This window comes from Aedes aegypti, chromosome 1 (assembly GCF_002204515.2).
Source record: "Aedes aegypti strain LVP_AGWG chromosome 1, AaegL5.0 Primary Assembly, whole genome shotgun sequence".
NCBI lineage: Eukaryota > Metazoa > Arthropoda > Insecta > Diptera > Culicidae > Aedes > Aedes aegypti.
The window spans coordinates 275,127,513-275,149,101 of NC_035107.1; the positions used below are offsets into that span (position 1 = coordinate 275,127,513).

A 21,589-nucleotide genomic window follows, 5' to 3' on the forward strand; every position below is an offset into this window, starting at 1 on the left:
AATGATTGTTGCTTCTAGAGACCGAGAATACCTCTGCATCTCCACAATCACCACGGGAAGGGTGTTTATTAGTGAGGGAGGAAAAGATCTGGGAGTCACCTCTGGTCGGTGATGCGATCCATGGACAAGGGGGAAATATACGACTTATATTAAAAGCTAGTTTTGTATTTTTGTCTCGAGAAGTTTTTGGTAGAAGCTTTAAAAAATACGTCAACATCTATAATGTCGAACAATTCAAAAGACGTTTTTATTAATGACGAAAACTGAAAATTACATGTATAAATTTTAAATTATATGAAACAGGAATAATGCCAACACTTGTAGTGACGAACCATACATAGTTTGTTTGAAAATGACATATGAGTATTACTGTGCATTTTGTCTCGATATGGTAGAAGTTTTAAAAAATACGTCAACATTCACAATGTCGAACAATTCAAAAGATAACTTTCAATAATGTCAAAAAGAGAAAAATATATGTATATTGAAATTGTATAAGAAAATAGCATAATGCCGACACTTATAGTGACGAACCATACAAAGTTTGTTTTAATATTACATAAAAGTTACGCTTTCAAGAAAAAATGTGTTATCATAAGCATGAAACAAACTCACCAGTTGGTAATCCATTCTCGACTGAACACAAAACTGACACTGACAGCAAAACTTCTTGGCGTTCCGAAAACAAACCGTCTTGCTTGGGCCTTCCCAAATACCTACCCAGCAAGACGCTCCAAACAGGGGAAAAAAAATTCTCCGGCGACGAAAACGAAAACGCGCGAAATTGTGAGCAAAATCGATCGGACGACGCAAAACCGAACTGTCCTGCTTGGGCCTCACGAAGCACTACCCAGCAAGACGCTCCAAAACAGGAAAAAAAAAAAAAAAAAATTCTCCGGCGACGAAAACGCGCGAAATCGTGATCAAAATATATCGGACGACGCAAAACCGAACTGTCCTGCTTGGGCTTCACGAAGCACTCCATGCAAGTTTATTGATGTAGTAAACAAAAACTACTATTTCTAAAAATGTATATTGTTATGAATTATGTGTAATAATATGTTCCCTAACATATGAATTATTAATTTTAGTAATATCAGCGTTATTAGCTGAAATATTTCACAAAACATATTTTTCCATTTTGACCCAATCTCACCCCCTAGACCCATTGTCACCCCCATCGACGGTACTTCACATTGTTGTGCCATACATCGCTTAGCATATTGATGCACTGCATTAAGTTTACTTGATAGTCTTCTTGTTTTTCCATAGCATCAAGTTGTTTTTCAACTAATTCATTGCGGTAATGCACCTCGAGGCATTTTTTTTAATTTCTTCATTAGTATCATTTCAAACATTACATTCATTTCTAATATCTAGGTGTTCTGTGTTATTAGACAACACTATCACCCTAATTTGATAAAACAAATTTAAAATTTTATTAACATTTTGTTAACAACATATTACATTTCATTTGCCGTAGCAGTTCAGATTTTTTACAGGTGAGTTGATTTCACCTGCTTATAAGAGAAAAAAAACGATTTGAATATACTTAACCTAACTTAACCTAAATATATATCGAATTGTTCGTAGCAATAGAAGATTGTAACTATTTTTACCTGAAATTATTAATTATTTTATTTGACATTTGTCCCAATGTTTCAACATTGGATATTCTATGTAACTTATTATACTATACTGCCCATACTCGCATAATAGTCCCATATTCTATGGGATTCCCTATACAAATGGGACTGTTATGCGAGTATGGGCAGTATACCAGGGAGGAAGCTTCAGAATCACTTTCAAAATTTTATTTTGAATTCTCTGCAGAGCTTTCTTCCTGGTATTATAAAACAGCTAGTCCATATTGGTACAGCATACAACATGGCTGGCCTGAAAATTTGTTTGAATATCAAAAGCTTGTTCTTAAGACAAAGTTTTCATTTTCTATTAATAAGTGTATAGAGACATTTTACATATTTGTTACATTTGGCTTGATTGCCCACAATGTGATTTTTGAAAGTCAAATTATTATCAAGCATGAGCCCTAGATGCTTAACTACATCTGACCAATTTATTGGAGCCCCTCTCAACGTGACAACATTTTACTTGAAGGTTTAAAATAAAGAGCTTTTGGTTTATGTGGGAATATTATTAGTTCAGTTTTGGAAGCATTAAGAGAAATCTTCCATTTTTGCAAGTACAGTGGGATTCCGTTTTTGGCATGCTCCGTTTTTGGCATGCTCCAATTTTGGCACCCCCCGATTTTGGCAACAAAATGGATCCGTTTTTGGCAACATTTTTGAATACCATAAAAATTTGCAATTTTTTGTAAATATTATCGTGTCTGTTGCTTTATTTATCTGAATGGCAGGTCAACTACACACCGATTACATTCCAGATCGTCATTTTCGTTGATATTCCCCCAAATCTCATTAACTACTAAGGGCTCCCGTACGCGCTTATTTACTTCAGGATGGTCATTTGTCTTGCATTCGCAACGTTTCATAAGGCCATTCATCTCCACCACAATCTCAACTAGAGATCAATCTCTTAGGCATTCCTATTAAGTGTCCAGCCCACTTGGGTCTGCCAGTAGGTGGTACACTAAAAATCACTTCTCTCCTGTTTTGGAACAGCTTGTTTGAACAGAGCACAAGCACTTTAGGCAACTAAAAGTCACCTTTTTAGCTCACTGTTATTATTATGAAGTTACATACATTGCGCATGAAAAACACAACGCAGTAATAAATGAAAATACAACAATAAGTCGTGCATCATAACTTTTAAGGAATTTCATAGAATAAATTGCTTAATTCTAGTGAATTGCAGAAGTGGCAACATATAATCCATAAAAAAAGTGAAGATTTTACTATATTGCATATTAGTTTTTAAGAATTCCAATGTACCATTCAATACCGGCACAAATGCGAACACAGTCCAAACTACAACTTATTCTCAATAATTGAAGCGTGCGATAAAAACGATTAAGAGTATTTTAACTTTTTGTTTGTGGTATTAGTGTGTATATTAATATTTCTGCGCCAACTAATTAGAGCTACGTTCGCTCTTTGTTGGAAATTCTTTAAGACGTTAGATTTTTAAGAGAGGAGTTCGGTACAAGATTTTTAATCAAGGATACGGGTCTAGTCAAGGATACATAACCAAAATGTTCCTTGCGAGCTGGAACTATGAGTTTCCTAACTGAAACCTGGAGAATCCTTAGGAGATTGTTAGTCCTTAAGGGACTTCTCAGAAGTTTTAACGGATTTTTGAGAATGTCTGCAGATTCCTAGCGGACACTTGGGGTTTTTTGTGGGATCCAGAGAATGTATAGTTGGTTATTGGGGATTAAGTCCGAAATTTGGTGATTCCTAATAAACTCTTAAGATTTCTAGGGCATCCTGGTAATTCCTAGCGGGAAAATGTGAATTTGTGGTGGTATTTTTAGTATTTCTGGCAAAATCTTGTAGATTTTGAAAAGGTTTCCAGGGGAATTTGAAGAGTGCTAGTGGTAACCTAAGAATAAAAAACATTTGAAAATTTTCCTTGGAGACTTGAGAATTGTCGGCAATATAGCAGCAATATTCTTAGCAAGATGCTTCGGAACCTTAGCGTTTTCCTATAGATTTCTTACGAGCCTATCAAATTCTTGAGGTTTCATAACATGGATATATGTAAATATATGTTTTATATGTTTATATGTTTAGCTAAATAAAAACTCACTTCAAGTAAAAATAATAAAAGTTGTATGTGTATTCTACAAAATTACGAGTCGCATTTATGGATCATGAGATGTAGTTGTTTATGTTTGGTCTTTTGACTGCAGTCAATCATTCATTATGAAATGCTTTACTTTATCAGAAACATTAATTAGGAAGGTATTCTAAACTTACCGAATTTTGTACAATTTTACGCTAAAGCCTAAAGTTGAACTGATTTTTGATGTTTTTCAATACCCAGCGCTTTTGATTTGTACTTAAAAACGTCTTTGTATGAAAACAGTAACACATTTAATTTTTTTTTCGTATTCTTACACAGTTTTAGGAAAATGTTCAATTCTTGTAAAAAAGCCATTTTTGCGATTATTAATTATGCATGGCCCACTCATACAAATAGTGTACATAAAGCTTCTAAAAATCATTGAAGACGTTGAGGTGTAAAAAGCATGGATTTAGAACGTTTGCCATAATTAACATTTCGGCGCTATAGATCCATAGCATAGTACAATATTACGGAAAACTGCTTCGAAGTGAACCGTTCAGAAGTCTTTATGTCATATGGTTCTATAAGGATGATGTAATAACATTCTAATGATGTTTTCAAAACCAGTAGTTGAAAAATAAAATTTAAAATAAGGGTCCGATTTTTGCACGGTTTCGTTTTTGGCAACTGAAAATTTCGACTTTGTTGCCAAAAACGGAATCCCACTGTATGAAGAAAAAATAGCCAAGCTTTTTTGCAATCGACTACAGATGACACGCAGACTTCGTGCTTTGATGGAGACGCTTGTATCATCCACAAACAAGAATTTTTGACATCCCTGAGGTAACTCAGGTAAGTCAGATGTGAAAATATTGTATAAAATTGGCCCCAAAATGCTGCCTTGGGGAACACCAGCTCCTATAGGAAGTCTTTCAGATCTGGAATTCTGATAATTAACCTGAAGCGTACGATTTGACAGATAACTTTGAATTATTCTAACAATGTATGATGGAAAATAAAAGTTTTTTAGTTTTACGATCAAACCTTTATGCCAAACACTGTCGAATGCTTTTTCTATGCCTAGAAGAGCAAGACCAGTAGAATAGCCTTCAGTTTTGTTGGAACGGATCAAATTTGTTACACGTAAAAGTTGATGAGTGGTCGAATGTCCATGGCGGAATCCGAAATGTTCATTGGCAAAAATTGAATTTTCGTTGATGTGGGCCATCATTCTGTTCAAAATAACCTTTTCAAAAAGTTTTCTGATGGAGGAAAGCAAACTGATTGGACGATAACTAGAAGCTTCTGCAGGATTTTTGTCTGGTTTTAAAATTGGAACAACCTTAGCATTTTTCCATTTGTCAGGAAAATATTTTTGAAAACATTTGTTAAATATATCAACTAAGAATGATAAGCTACTTTCTGAAAGTTTCTTGATGAGGATGTAGAAAATTCCACCATCGCCAGGAGCTTTCATGTTTTTGAATTTTTTAATAATAGTTCTCACTTCTTCCAAATCAGTCTCTTGATTGAGAATATTTTCGAAGTCCTGAGTAACTTGATTTTCAATTGGACTAGTAATCCCTAAATTAAAATTGTGCGCACTTTCAAATTGCATAGCTTGTTTTTTAGCTTTTTCGCAATTGGTTAGTAATAATTTGTTTTCCTCTTTCAATGCCAATTTTGGCTTTTGATTTTTTTTCAAAATTTTAGCAAAAGGGCTTAGAGTCAGGGTCCAATTCAGATATCTTATTTTCAAAATTTTTGTATCTGAATTATGCAAAACGTTTCTTGATTTCTTTCTGAAAATCCTGCCATATAATTTTCATAGCAGGATCGCGAGTGCGTTGAAATTGCCTTCTCCTCATGTTTTTAAGACGGATCAAGAGTTTAAGATCATCGTCTATAATCACGGATTCAAATTTTATTTCACATTTTGGAATTGCAATGCTCCTGGCTTCAACAATGGAATTTGTTAAAGTTTCAAGAGCATTGTCAATATCAAGTTTAGTTTCTAACGAAATGTTAACATCAAGATTAGAGTCAACATACGTTTCATATATATTCCAGTCGGCTCGTTAATAATTGAAAGTGGAGCTGATAGGATTGAGAATCGCTTCTTGGGATATTTGAAATGTAACAGGGACATGATCAGAATCAAAATCAGCATGAGTAATCAGTTGGCTACAAAGCTGACTAGAGTCGGTTAAGACCAAATCAATCGTAGATGGATTTCTAGAAGAGGAAAAACATGTGGGGCTATCAGGGTATTGAATTGAGAAATATCCTGAAGAGCACTCATTAAGTAAAATTCTGCCGTTGGAATTACTTTGAGAATTATTCCATGACCGATGTTTGTCATTAAAGTCACCAATGACAAAAATTTTTGACTTATTGCGAGTCAATTTTCGCAAGTCAGTTTGGAGCAAATTAACTTGCTGTCCAGAGCATTGAAAAGGCAAATAGGCAGCTATGAAAGTATATTTACCAAACTGTGTTTCAACAGAAACACCTAAAGTTTCAAAAACTTTAGTTTCAAATGATGAAAACAGTTGATGTTTTATACGCCTATGAATGATGATTGCAACTCACATGCCCCATCAAGTTGATCATTACGATGAACAAAAAAGATAAGATCTGTTTTGAGCTTAGATCCAGGTTTCAAATACGTTTCAGTAATAACTGCTATACGCATGTTATTAGCTGTAAGAAAATTAAACAGCTCGTCCTCTTTACCATTCAGAGAACAAGCATTCCAATTTGAATTCAAATTATTTATTTGGATCCATTAGAAAAACGTAATCTAATAACAATTTGATTTGTAAATTTTACACCAACTTAGACTGCTTCAGTCAAAGTGGTGGTTTTGAACACTGCATCAATCATTAGATTCAAGTTCAGATTCAATTCAGTTAGAAAATTAAAATCTTGAAGTGGGTACATTTGATGATTTTCCGTTAGAATTTTCGGTAGTCGAAGAGGCGGAGTAGATGTTACCTGTGGCGGCATGGTTTTTTTCCATTTGATTTGAAACAAGTAGAATGGGTATTCATAGGATAAATAGGGGATTTACCGTGAGCAGATACATTTAAATTAAAAGATTCGAACGGCTACCCGAAGGATTAAAATTAGCATGATTATGATCTTCCTGATGGGTATGATTCCTAATCAAGCGATCGTTAACTGAAAAATGAATATTGTCCGATAGGCAAATTCCGGAAACGACCGTAATCATAACGGATATTATCTTTCATTTGTCTGATCTTATGATTGCCCTTGCAATTGGCGCATATGAACTTATCGGTATCTTCCTTCACTGGACAGACGTCCTTGGCGTGAGAAGAACCTCCGAAAATCATGCATTTAGCCTCCATGCGACAATTTTTTGTACCATGACCCCACTTTTGGCACCGACGGCACTGAGTGGGGTTCTGGTAATGTCCTTCAGGTTTCTGGAATTGTTCCCATGTCACATGAACATCGAACATAAGTTTTGCTTTTTCTAAAGCTTCAATGTTATTAAAATCACATTTGTTAAGGTGAACTAAATAATATTCTTGAGAAAGCCCTTTCCGACGAATGCCAGATTGGGTTCTTTTCCTCATAATGATAATTTGGAATGGGAAAAATTAAAGAAAATAATTTATTCAATTTTCGATCTCTTCAGGTGACTTATAATCACTTGAGAGACCTTTCATGACGACTTTGAACAAACGTTCAGTTTCGTCGTCATAAGCAAAAAAATGTGCTTTTTCTCTTGAAGATGTTTGAGAAGAAGTGCATGATCTTTTAATGTTTCCGGCAAAACGCGACAGTCTCCTTTCTTTTCGATTTGGAAGGAAACTTTGATTCCCCTTATGGAGTTCAAGATCTCCTGTCCGAAATCCTCCGAATTCAGAACAACGGACCACGATAGGCGGCACTCTTTGTTTCCTCACTTGAATCAAATAGCCTGGGCTACAGGCTGCTTTGATTTGATGTTCGGAAAATTTGTCTAAAGCATTGCTCATTTCAATGGAATTATCAACATTATCCAGTTCACCCTTGAAAGAAATTGCGCATTTCGGAGAAAAGTCCTCTAATCCATTTTTGCCACAAAAGAAGACAATTTTTGCCATTTTTTAAACGAACGAAGACGTGATCTTCTAAGGACGGTGCCCAAGGAGGATTACCACCGTTAGCTATCGCTAACGGGTCCAACGTAAAATCGAAGGCACGGGTCCAAACAAGGATCGAAATGCCATTAATAGGTATAGAAGGTAGCACTTGAAAGTTCTGGTTTTGTAGCACTGAGAAGTACTATTTTATTGCTTTAAGGTGAAGATGAATCGAAGCCAAAATTCAAATTTTCAAGAGCACAAATCTGGATAACCGAACCCCCGTTGGAGCTTAAAACTTAATCGATTGGTCACCACCAGCCAGTGACCAATCGATTAAGTTTTCAGCTTAAACGGATGTTTGGTTCTCTAGATTTGTGCTCTTGAAAATTTGAGGTCTGGCTTCGATTCATTTTCACCTTAAGTTGTTCTAAAAACTTCCGAGAGTAGAATGTACCGTTTCCGAAGTCCATGTCAGCCGGTACGTTCCGTTTGATACAAATTTATACCTTCCGTACACTCTGGTTCCATCATATACATGTAGCTAGTAGCATGTTCAGGCAATGACGACCCAGTATGTAAAACAATTGTAAAAATCGCGTGCAATATTAGGCACCCTTTAAAAATAATTGGACCACAATTAATCACACAACAGCAATGAAAAACTCATCAAGTCTATAAAGTGGACAACACTCGCACCAAAGGGCAAAAGTATCATTAATCCAAATAGGCGCGAAACCTTGAAAACTCCCACCGCGCTTACCAGGTCCCCAACCATAGCGAACACCTTGGGCGGCCAACTTCCCAGCACGTAAACAAATTATACCGTGTCCGACCGCAATTTAGTTTTCGTCACCCAAAACCTAACCAAACCGTTCCGCTTACGCTTGTTTCCACAGCAAATCATGTACGGTGACCTGTCGGCGAACCCGATCGATGACCTTGCCGCAATAGTGGACGGAATCTTCTACCCGATTATCAGCAACCCGCGGAATCAGGAAGGCTGGCCGGACGTAATCAAGAAGGATGTGGACAGCCACTTCCAGGACCTGCGGAACATTATTACAGAGGTAAGAGCGTAAGAGGTACCCGTATACGCGGAATTCCTGACATTCATTGCTTTATGACGAGGACGAACCACGGTGCGGATTCACCTTTGCGTGATAAATAGATATTAGGCAATCTGCCTGTTCGCGTCTAGCTAGTGTTCGCTCAGTGACGACGTGCAATAAGATGCAGAGCAATGTGCGGTGCCCTATGGTACATTGAAACCTCCATTCACGTAAATTATATTTATGGACATAAATTCTATTTACGTGATATTACGTCCAAAAAATGTCGTAAATGGAATTTATGTATTTGTTTAGGCTATAGCCTGGGATACGGTTATAAGAAAAATTTAGATTCTCACTCCAGTCCACTTTTTGGATTGCATTTAGGTCCCCTAACAACTGTGCAAAATTTCAACTCGATCGGAGAAACTATATATTTGCGCCAGGCGTTCAAAGTTTGTATGGGATTTACTATAGGAAAACTTAGTTTTGCAAAGAAAAATCACCAGAGGCCGCCCATTGACCTCTATAAAAATTCTGAACACAGATCTCGATAAGTATTTCTACGATGAACAACATTGCCGAAGACAGCAAAGCGATCCGATGCTTGTGTAAAAAGTTATTAAGCATAGACTATTCGGAAATTTTGCCCGATTTTGTTATTATTGTTATTCCTTTACGTGTTAATCAACGTCGCGTTGCCAATAGGTTTTCATTGCATAACTTTTTTCACAAGTGTCGGATAGTTTCGCGGTCTTCGGCAATATTCTTCATCGTAAAAATACCTATCGAGGTCTGTGTTCAGAATTTTTATAGAGATCAATGGGCAACCTCTGGCGATTTTTCTTTGCAAAACTAAGTTTTCCCATAGTAAATCCCATACAAACTTTGAACGGCTGGCGCAAATATATAGTTTCTCCGATCGAGCTGAAATTTTACACAGTTGTTATGGGATCTAAATGCAGTCCAAAAAGTGGACTGGAGCGAGAATCTGAATTTTGTCCCACACTAATAACCAGTGTCTGCATATTTCAATACACAATCGACAACGCAGACCTTTAGTAGGATCCGTTATCATAGATTTCTTCTTTTTGTGAATGTGTTTTTGAAAATACATGCACGAATTTGATAGAGTGTGCATTCAGTTTTTCAATTACTTTCTCTACACTGATTCTCATTCACCTACGGTGGCAGCAAATTCAATTTCGCTTGTGAAAAAAATCATTTTTAGCAAAATACCTCACAAAAACATCCGCAAATTGCAAAACTTGTAATTTTTTCTTAAAAGACAATCATGATTTATTGCCGTTTTCTAGCACAAAGAATATAAAAATCATTCGTATTTTTTCATGTTCAACTAGTGGTCCCGGCCTGAGAGTCCCGGCAAACTTCGTCTTGCCATCAAGTAGGCTGTTGCAAAACATCATGTAATCCCCCATACAAAATGACACTTGAGTCTTCCCCCGTTTTTCCGATTATTTCGGAGACTTTCTCAAACTTTTTCCTTGCACGTACACGTCGCATCCCTTGTCGAGTGCAACAGTGAAAATTTTACCTCGATCCGTTGTTGAAGGTTCTCAGTTCAGTGCCTCTAGATGAAATTGAATATTGAAATAACACCAACAGTGGGTAAAACTGAATGTGTGCGTATGTTGCCGCACTCTCTTTCTCGTCGCATTCGCTCTCATAGTCAGATTGGCTTCGTGCTAGCGGAGTTTGTTTTTGTTCGTTTTCGCACTGATCGGGAACCATTCAGCTGAATTTTTACGACACTGGCTTCAACGCTTCCGATTAGCGCATAGTTATGAATGTTTAATAAACTAGGAACATTTAAATTGTGCAAAACCAAGGAAGCATTCTAGTGGTAACTACATCATCCTTGATGATCTAAGACGTTTTTTGTTTTGATCTAGGCTCACATAGGATGAAACAACTATGATCCATTATGTTTTGAGTTCAACATCCATCTAAGGTTAACCAAGTGTTCATTTGAATATAGTACTTAATATCTACTGGCTTAGGTAATCACTAACATTTTTGACATTGATGGGTAAGTTTTGCACATGCCTTTTCACATTTTTTAAGTTCAACGATTGCATACGGCTTTCCAAAAAATTCTTAAAGTTAAGGCCTCTCTAGGTATCTCTTGGCGTAACCAGAGACCTTTCGGAGTTTATTTTATAATATGACTCATGCTCAACCAGACTCAAACGAATTAGTAATCTCTTGGAAATAACTGGTAAAGAGGGGATCAATTTCAGAACATTATAGATCTCCTTTGTATACAGGCCTTCAGATCTACAAGCGTTAGCAGTGATCTCACAAAACTTCAGATCTAAATCTAGGGACTTACGATAGATATGCTTATTGGGCTCATCAAAAATCGATCTCCCCCGGAACTACATCACGCAACTTCATCGGGGAAGAGCTTCATGCTTCGATACTGGCTGGTGCAGTGTCGAAGTCCGTCCAGCGATACCGGTTGGAGGATGGCTTCCGGTTCACTAGCGCTTCGACGACTCAAGCCGTGATACGTTATGTACTACTAAGAGTATTCACCGGTGGTGGATCTATCCTACTCCGACAAAGAATTCCCCGACGGCAAAAGATCTTCCGAACCAATGCTATCAGGGCAGATGCCGAAGTCAGTCCTGCGATTCCTGCGATGGAGTCCTGCGATGGAGGGAAGCTTCCGGTTCACAGGTGACCATTTGCCGATACTACTTCGCGATCTACTTTACTAGACCCCGACGGAGAAGTAGTCTACTCCGAAGCTGGCTAGGCAGATGCCGAGTTCAGTACTTCGATTCCGGTGGAGGTAAACTTGCGGTTCACAGGCACCCGACGATCATTTCCCGGTGTTGTTTCTCGAATTAATCGGCTAGACCCTGGCGATGGACTCAGCCTACTCCGACTCGACGTTGGTCGGTCAGGTGCCAGGATTGGTTCTGCAATTTCGGTTGGAGGATGATTTCCGTTTCACAGGCGCCCCGACGACTTATTACCTATATTATGCTATGTCCGCTCTACTCGGTCTAGTCTCCGACGGAAGATGTAGCCTACTCCGATTGCGGCCCGGAGCTCTATGTGATCTTCACACCATCTTCTTTGCAGCGACGAAATAATCTTCGTTATCCCTATGTTCACCGCATTCCAAGTGCTTTCATGCTGGCACATGTTCTGCACGATGTCGTCCGGATTCAGGACGCTTGCGTGTGGGGCAGTCGAATATAACATGCTCCGATGTCTCCTCGATATTTGGACAAGCCAGACAATTTAGAGGCTCTGTGTGTCCGAATCCGTGCAGATATTTTCGGAAGCATCCATGAACTGACAAAAACTGTACCAGGTAGAAGTTAACTTCTCCATGTTTTCTGGTCGTCCACACCGACACGTTAGGAATAAGCCTGTGGATCCACCTTTCTTTGTCCGAGTTATTCCACTTCTGCTGCCTCTTTGCCACTGTATCTTATCTGATGTTTATCCTCACATTCCTAGTGTTCCTTTGCTGGTAGCATGCAATGTCCTCAGCCAGAGTGATGCAGATGGGGATCATTCCGGTGATAACGCACGCTGCCTCCGACAATATAGTGCAATAGGCAGTTACCACCCGTATAGCCAAGAGCCGGAACGTACCTGCCGGCTTCTCTCGATTGATTCTCAACGCTGCAGCCCAGGTCGGAAATACGTATCTCAATATGGATGATGATATGGTCGCCAGAAGACGCCTTGTACTGATTCTCGGTCCTCTAATGTTGGGCATAATCCTAGTTACAGTGTTAGCTACTTTCGCTGCCTTTTCGCAGGCATAGTCAACGTGGCTGTTGAAGTTTAGTCTGTCGTCGATCATTACCCCAAAGTGCTTCAGAGTGCGATTCGATGAGATTGCATGGCCTTCGACGTTGATCTTGAACAGAACAGTTGCTAACCAGCAGCATCTCCGTTTTATGAAAAGCTAACTGCAGCTTGACTCCAGTCCAGGGCCGTACATTTTCATTTCATTGAAAGCATTTTCAGTCCTCAACTGACTGACTCAAGCTTGCCTTTCAGTTGAAACTCTACTGTTTCGTTTCAATCCGACGAACCTTTCCTTTCATCGCAGCAAGCGTAGTCTCTCATCTCTTTCGTGCTGCTTGTGCGTCGCGCGTCATAAATCGGAGCCTCATCGCAGCGAGCTGGTCTTTCAATCGGTAGTCCCTAACTATAGGAGCTGTTGAAGGGGACACGGGAGACCGTGTTATTTTCCCTATCTTTCGTCTCACTCTAACAATTATCATCAAAACTTTGTGGAAGCAAATCTCGAGTTTTAGTGAACCGATGAAGCTGAAAATTTATTAGGTTGTGCACTACATATATAGAATCATAGTGATACATTTTCGCATCGATATATGGAGTGGTTCTTGGGATTTGCTTCTTGAAATAGATAGGGTGATTATGATGACGTCCCGTGCGGCCTTAATTCAAATGAACGACGTTTGGCCCGCATAGTTTCTCTATCTTAATTAATTACTCAACAAGTTACATAATTACATTGCAAAAAATAGGTAAAATGCAATTTAAAACATTTTGATAAATTTCAACGAAATTAAATGAAACGAAATTCTTACTCTTTCATTTCACCTTTCTTGTTCGTTGCTTTCAATTCGGATAACGAAACGAATGAGTGTGGAACTAAGAACGAAGTGACGCAGTTGTTCGTCACCATCGAGACGACACAACCAAGCCTTCGTGTTTCACAAAATGCTTTTGAAAATGCACAGCCCTGCTCCAGTCATTCACGATTCAATGCTGTCTAGCAATTCCGCAGTCAGCATCTTCATCTCATCCGCAGTCTCGATAGTTATCGTACTCCATCATACATTATATTGCACAATGTTGGACCAAGTACTTGTAGAACGCCCGTCGTTACTTTGGTTGACACCCGTCCCTGGCTTGTGTCGTAAACCAGTACCCGATTCTGAATGTAGCTTTGTAGAACTTTACACAGAAATTCGGGGACCCGCATTAAGTGTAAAACTGCGGCTAGAGCCTTCAAACTGGCACTGTTGAACGCGTACTTAGCATCTATCGTTACCGCTGCGCAGTATCGATTGCATCTCCTCTTCTGCTTGGTCGCTCGTCTAATAGCATCCACCGCCGAAATCTTTTTCGGGAATACGAACTGCCTTGATAAGTCGTTCTTGCCTTCCGTGTAGATCGTCAGCCTCCTGAGGATGACCTCCTCCAGAAGTTTATCAAGAGTATCCAGCAAGCATCTTAATCTATATTGTTGGGGCGAATGCAGCAGAGCTAGGAGCACGGTCTTATACCGAATGACTCCTCGCTTTACCACTGGGCTCTATCCTGACAACTGGACTGTCATTCGACTGATGCCATGTCAGTTTGTATAAAAATGTCATTACGACTTTCGCCTACTCGAGTAACACTATTGTATGTATTGTATGTTGTTTTCATAAAGTAGTCTAGTTTTAATCATTGAATCCACGTACGTTTTATTTGGGTTTATCACGACCAGCTATAGACACGTATTCAACAGTGGCGACTCGGTATTCGCGATTTTGTTTCGTTCGTGCGCTTAATAAGTGAACGGAAAAATCACGCCTCCCACGCGGAAAAGTAAAAGGTTGGAAGTGGATGAAAGTCCGGGTCGATACTCTTCTCCGGTGAACATGAGCAATCGTTGCATCAGCAACAACCGATCCCCACGGATGCGTTAATTCTGCAGGTTGTCCAACAGTTGCAACAGCCATCGTGAGACGCAGGAGCAGTAAAATTAATTCATTCAGCAGCAGGGTGATGCGCTTCGTAATCTTCAAGTTCAAGTGCTAACGGGGCCAGAAGCGGTTCTGGATTTGCTTGCCGGCAATATAAAAGAATTCCGGTATGACGCCGAGCCCGGCAGCACATTTGCTGCTTGGTTCGCTCGATACGACGATCTCTTTGCTCATGATGCTGCTAGGTTAGACGATGCTGCGCAGGTTAGACTGTTGATGCGAAAATTGGGAACCACTGAACATGAACGTTTCATCAGTTTTATCATGCCAAAAGCGCCCAAGGACTTTACGGTCGACGAAGCGGTAGTCAAGTTGAAGAGCTTGTTCGGTACTGTGGAGTCGGTGCTTAGCAAGCGTTACCGTTGTCTGCAGATATGCAAGGGGGCGACAGAAGATTATATTTCATACGAATGCAGTTTTAGGGTGTTTAATGTATTTTGGACAGAGCATTACGCGTATATAATTTGGCCACTTCCATTTAATTTTGCCATAAATGGCCAAATTATATACGCGTAACGGTCTGTCTAAAATACTTTGATCACCCTAATAAATGCTGTGTAGAATTCGAATTAGGAAAGCTGTCCGAAGAAGGATTTTAAAGTTCAAATTCAAGCTGATGCGGAAGTGCGAACGAGGCTTCTTTCTCGCATAGAGGAGCGCGCAAACGTTACGATAGAGCAATTGTCAACCGAATGTCAGCGATTGCTCAACCTTCGACATGACACGGCTATGATCGAAGGAATTGGAAGTTCGGCGAACCAAATCGTGCGACACCAGCGGTTCCAGAAGCGTGCTAGTCCGAGACAGTAAAGTTCGTCGAAGCCTCAGCTTGCAGGCAGCACTCCGTAGAGACCATCAGGTCCATGCTGGAGCTGTGGGGGAATGCATTATAGTCGGGATTGCAGTTTCAAGACTCACCAGTGTGCGGACTGCAGTCGGTATGACCATAAAGAGGGCTATTGTGCAAGTGCGAAGAAACCAGCTTACTTCAAACGAAGGTCCCAGAGCATTACGGTTGAAACGAAGACTGTGACAGTATCGGTGGATATGGTTCGCGGTAGAAGAAGATTCGTTCCCGTCGTATTGAATGGTGTGTTCGTCCGATTACAGTTAGATACGGCTTCGGACATTAGTGTGACTTCCGTGGAAACTTGGAAGCGACTAGGAAAACCATCAGTATGCTCGCCGTCGGTTAAAGCGAAAGCCGCCTCCGGAGACAATTTAAACTTAGTGTCGGAATTCGATTGTTCGATTACAGTAAACGGCGTGGCTCAAGTCGGTACGGTTTTTGTAGTGGATCGTGACCTGCATATTTTGGGGTTGGATTTGATAGACGCTTTCCAGTTGGAGTCGCTTGGCAAGTGCACGAAAGCAACCGTCAAGCTAGAGCTGAAGCCGAATCAACAACCAGTGTTCCGTCCTGAACGCCCGGTGGCGGGCGTACTCGGTATATCGGTGCAAAACGAGTTGGACCGTCTCGAGCGGACGAAGATAATAACCCCAGTGGACCATTCGGAGTGGGCCGTTCCGATTGTGGTCGTCCAAAAAGCGAACGGCAATATTCGAATATGTGAAGATTAACTCCACTGGGCTAAACTTCCGCTACCGCAGGGCATTTTTGTGAAGCTCGGCAACTGCAAAGTCTTCAGTATCATCGATATGTCGGAATCCTATTTGCAGTTGGAAGTCGATGAACCCTCTAGCAAGCTGCTGCCTATTAATACACACCGGGGCATTTGCAAAGTAAACCGCCTTGCGCCCTGCGTCAAAGCAGCACCAGGGGCGTTCCAGCAGGTTTTCGATGTCATGTTAGCTGGTCTGAAGCACACCTGCGGCTACCTAGACGACGTCATCGTAGGTGGAAAAAAGGAAGAAGAACATTGGCAGAATTTAGCACGGCATTATTTAGACGGCTCCATGAGTTTGGTTTCACAGTTCGTTTGAAAATATGTTCGTTTGGTCAGGCCCAAATTAAGTACCTGGGTCATTTGACGGATCAGCATGGAGTTCGACTAGATCCGGCAAAGATCAAAGCAATTAGGACGCCAGTGGATGTAACAGGAGTGAGCGCCTTTCTGGGAGCCGCAAATTTCTTCGGCAAATCCGTTGGACCAGCTGATGAAAGCGGGAACAAAGTTTGAGTGGACCGCCGATGGTCAAACCGCTTTTGACAAATTTAAAGAAATATTGACGTCCGACCTACTATTGCCACATTATAATACTGGCCTGGAGATCATTGTCGCAGCTGATGCGTCATCGATAGGCTTGGGTGCCACGATTAGTGATCGGATAGATCGGATCGGAGATGGATCAATTGAGGTTGTCCAGCATGCATCGAGAGCGCTTACTTCAGCTGAGCGGAATTACAGCCAAATACCGTTTTGATTCATATTACGGACAGCTTAAAATTCCGGACACTCTACTTTGTATGGGAAACATTTCACGCGAAATGTTTCAATTTTTGCTGTTCAAAAGTTCTCAATTTCAAGGCTCGTTTTAGTAAACTTTTTCCATAAATATCTTTCAAAATGTATAATGCCCAACTACCTTAGATGTCTCCTTGGTGGTTTAACGATTTCGATTAATGATTTGACTGTTCCATTAATGATTATCATGAGCTGTCCGGAATTCGATTCAAAGTGTCCGGAATATGAGGCAAAAGTGAGGAAGCGTCCGGAATAAGAATCATGAAAAGGCCACACATTTTGATTTATTTAAAATTATTGAAGTTGCGGAAGCGTATTCTTCACCCACCGTTCGAAAGTAAAGGGCTTCCGACGCTCGATAGCGCTAAGGAATCATACAGAATGATTTATTTTATATGCTCTATGCTGGGTTATATTTCCCTGAGTCCTTAAGTGTCCGTAATATGATTCAAAACGGTAGATAGAGAAGGGCTGGCTATAATATTCGCTGTTACTAAATTCCATCCAGTATTTAAAGATCATCCTTGTGCTTCAAGATTTGAACAAGCATGCTTTGAATTCATCTCAATAAGCGGGATCGTTTTCAATCCTGATTTTTTCAATCTCAGCGTGCGGGATTTGTGCCAGGATTCAATCTCAAGATTGAATCACTGTTATTCAGCTCACAGGATCAATTGAATTCAAGAATACAACATGCTCCCTGAAATAAATGTTCCTCGTGTCCAATATGAATATTCGACGTTTCAATGGAGATTCGGATGAAGCAAGCCTACACTGAGGAAACGGAACGTATGAGGTACATAAGAATTTCTTATGGAATAACGACATAAGAAGTATTTTGTTCTTCATTCGAGAATCTTATAACATTCCACAACAGACTTATGAAATAACACTCATTACATAGACAGATATAATTCCATAAGAAACTCTTTTTGGATATCAAACGCATTGATCATTGGCATTCATAAGACAATCTAATGGAGTACGATTTTCTTAACAATTTCATACGAAAATCTTATGGATTACGTGGAGAGATGCTAATAACAAAATATTCACGATTGAGATTGATAAGCGCGCGTATGACAATGATTAGTAACACTTGTGAAAAACAGTCGACTTCCTATCAAAAAACACGTAAGAATTTCATACGAAATTCTTTTGGAATAAAGACATAAGAAGCATCTTATAAGACTCATAAGAAAAACTTGTGAACTTCCATCGATCATTGCGTTCATAGTACAAATAGGTATAATATCATAAGATACTCTTATGAAGGATCATAGATATTAATTATGGAATTCTTTAGGACCATTATGTATTTAGAGAATTGCTCTTTGAATTTAGGAAAATAAAGATATTCATAAGATCTCTAATGATAACGACAAGAATTTCTTGTGAATATCGGACGTTTTGTGTTTCATAAGAATCTTATGAAAGAGAGAAAACCAGTCAAGAAATCAATTCACAAGCGTTCTCTTATGAAATTCGTACGCAATTTCTGGCTCAGTGTATGGAACGAGAGGCGCAGCAATAATAAAAGCAATAAAATTATATCGGTCGTCAAGAATGTCCAAGAGTTGCATCAAACCACCCTACTGGTTGGCCCTACTGGGGGTCATTATCAGCCTTGGTAAAGTGTATTAAGTCAAATATTTGGTAAATTCATACATGCTCTTGCGGAAGTCAGTTCTAAAATTCTGATAGCATTTTTTTTCTATATTCTCTGATTAAAATCAAGGAATCTCGTCTTAATAGAAAATCATTACAGCACATTATGTAGGTCAGAAGGCTGTCAGAAATTTACGATAGACTGATTCTAAACGTCCTGTCAGACAGGAATTTTCAGACAGAATTGCCAGAAGTATCAATGCTGACTCGATTAACTTTACCATCAAACAATTGATCATTCCATACACGTGGCATGATTCATTGCATGCCAGGATTTGAACCAAAAATACGCGCGAAACAAATCTTGCTCTGGTGATTTTAAATCTCAGCAGCTCTTGGAAAGGGATTTTTTGAAGACTGAATTCCATCGTATGGTGTTTGGTCCGAAGTTTCGGCTACAATCGGATCATGCACCGCTGCATAGGATTTTCGGGGCCAAGAAAGGCATTCCCGTTTATACCTACATCCAACCGGCTGCAGCGGAGGGCACTAATGTTGCTTATGTACGACTTCACGATTGAATATGTGGCCACGAATAAGTTTGGCCAGGTTGATGTTTTGTCTCGTCTCATAAACCAACACGGTAAACCGGACGAAGACTAAATACGTCCGCAGCCATCCCGCTTGAGGATGATGTAAGATCAGTAGCTTTTGACTCGTTAAACTTTCTGCCACTCAATTTTAGCGATGTCCAGCAAGGCACCAAAAAGGACGCTGTCCTTGGAAAAGCACTGAGATTCATCAAGAAAGGTTGGAAGACAGCTCCTCCGTCAACCGCAGATCGTGAGTTGCATAAGCTGTACAATTGTCAAGCTTCGCTAACAACTATTTATGGTTGCCTAGTCTTTGGTGAGAGGCTCGTCATTCCGAAGGCTTTGCGAAAACGGTGCCTGGAACAACTACATCAAGGACACCCTGGAATTCAAAGGATGAAGGCCATTGCTCGGGCGTATGACTATTGGCCTTCCAACGACAACGAGATAGCAGAGTTTGTGAAAGCGTGTCCCCACTGTGCGCGGCTTGCTAAGTCTCCAGCGCGAGCCATGCCTGTTCCATGGCCGAAATCAGAACGACCATGGCAACGCGTGCATATTCATTATGTAGGACCTCTTGACGGTGAAAATTTTCTTCTGTTGGTAGATTCACAGTCCAAGTGGCCGGAAGTAGTACAAATGTCCCGGATCACTGCCCCGACAACCATAAGAATTCTTCGCAGTCCCTTCGCTCGGCTGGGAATGCCGGATACACTAGGTCTCCGATAACGGCACTCAGTTTACTACTGCGGAGTTTGCCGAGTTTTGATGTACCAACGACATTCAACATGTCACCACCGCACCGTTCCATCCCCAATCCAACGGTCAGGTGGAGCGATTTGTAGACAGGTTTGAACGCGCAACGAAGAAGATTCGCGAGGGAAAGGGGTCAATGCAAGAAGCCTTGGACCTGTTCTTGCTGGCATGCGTTGCCCCATGGTTTTGCGTCAGCTTCTCGGCACAACTTATAGCAATTTGATTTACTTGTCGCTATTACCCGTTTGAACGCGGCTCTGGTCAGTCGGTAGGTCACCTTACTTACGCTCTTCCGATCTTCCGATCTAGCTATCTGCACGCGTCTTCTGGCCTTTACTGAAAGAACCTTAAACGGTCGTTGAACTCAAAACTTGACAGAATATATTTTAGTGGGTCTATACCTGTAAGTAGAAATTTTGATAATAACCCTTAGGGACATGAACAACCCCTTTATCTAGAAAATTCTATACGAACTTAACTTCGAGAGCTAAAATTCTATTTACTTAACAAAAAACTCCACGAGTATGGAGGTTTCAGTGTAGTCATAAAAATAGCACAGAAACGGATCGACCTCCACTTACTATAGAAATCGCTTGAAGGGGGCCTTTGTACCGAGCTGTTCACATGCTAATTTTCTCCAATTCGAACCACTAAATCAACCGAATATTAATTTTTATGACTCGCAGGTGAAGGGTAACATCATTAATCAAACGCTGCTACCGATGCCCATTTCGATCGGAGAAGTGGAAAGCGTCGGTCTGCAAGTTGCCGAAGGGTAAGTGTTTTTCTTTCACGCCCAAATTTCCTTCAGTTCAGGTACACAACAGGAATGTTTGTATTGATTTCGCTTTAATTGCAGAAACCTTGACGGCTGCACTCTGAAGATGAAGAATTCGCTCGAGGGCATCGTCATCAAGTGGGCCTACCAGATCAACGACGTTCTCAAGGAGGATTCGTTCAGCATTTTCAAAGATGGTCATCAGCCTTCACCGTTGGAGGAGTTGAGCTTCTGGGATGCTCGGCGAGACAATTTGCGAAACATTTACTCACAGCTGCTTGAGCCCCGGGTTCGTCATATTGGCGTCATACTGGAAGGGATCGATTCGGTGTACTATTCGTCTTTCAAGAGCACCTTCCAAAGCGTAGTCCAGGCTGTTCACGAGGCGGATGACATCACTCTGTACCTGAAACCATTGGTAAGTAAAGGATCTTAATAGTTTGAATAACGTACAATAACTGGATGTATCTACCATGACAGAGAAAGCACTTCGAAACGTTTGAGAGCACCGAGTTCACTGATTCGCTGGAACTGATTGCACCGATGCTGCACTGTGTCTGCCTTATGTGGGCCCACTCGTTCTACTACGGAAGCAATGCCCGAATGATGATTCTGTTCAAGATGATCAGCAATATGATGATCGCTGAGGCGTCCAAATGCCTGGACCCGGGTTCACTGTTCCAGGGCGAACCAGATGAATGCCTGGTGAAAATCAACAACGTTATTGACATTCTGATTTACTACAAGTGAGGTACATTCTGTTTTACTATATGCATTTTACAAACACGATTCTTCCC

At 40.3% G+C, this 21,589-nt stretch overlaps 1 protein-coding gene across 5 annotated transcripts in view; it reads left to right on the forward strand.

Moving 5' to 3' along the window:
- The window catches only part of LOC5577392 (dynein beta chain, ciliary), a 90,278-nt gene that overhangs the window by 4,780 nt on the left and 63,909 nt on the right, over window positions 1–21,589 (forward strand). For all 5 annotated transcript variants that reach the window (XM_021837862.1, XM_021837864.1, XM_021837863.1 and 2 more), the window contains exons 2-5: window positions 8,705–8,875; window positions 20,701–20,789; window positions 20,874–21,210; window positions 21,273–21,538. In XM_021837862.1, the coding sequence (XP_021693554.1) occupies window positions 8,705–8,875; window positions 20,701–20,789; window positions 20,874–21,210; window positions 21,273–21,538 (863 nt within the window). The remainder of the gene's footprint in view (window positions 1–8,704; window positions 8,876–20,700; window positions 20,790–20,873; window positions 21,211–21,272; window positions 21,539–21,589) is intronic.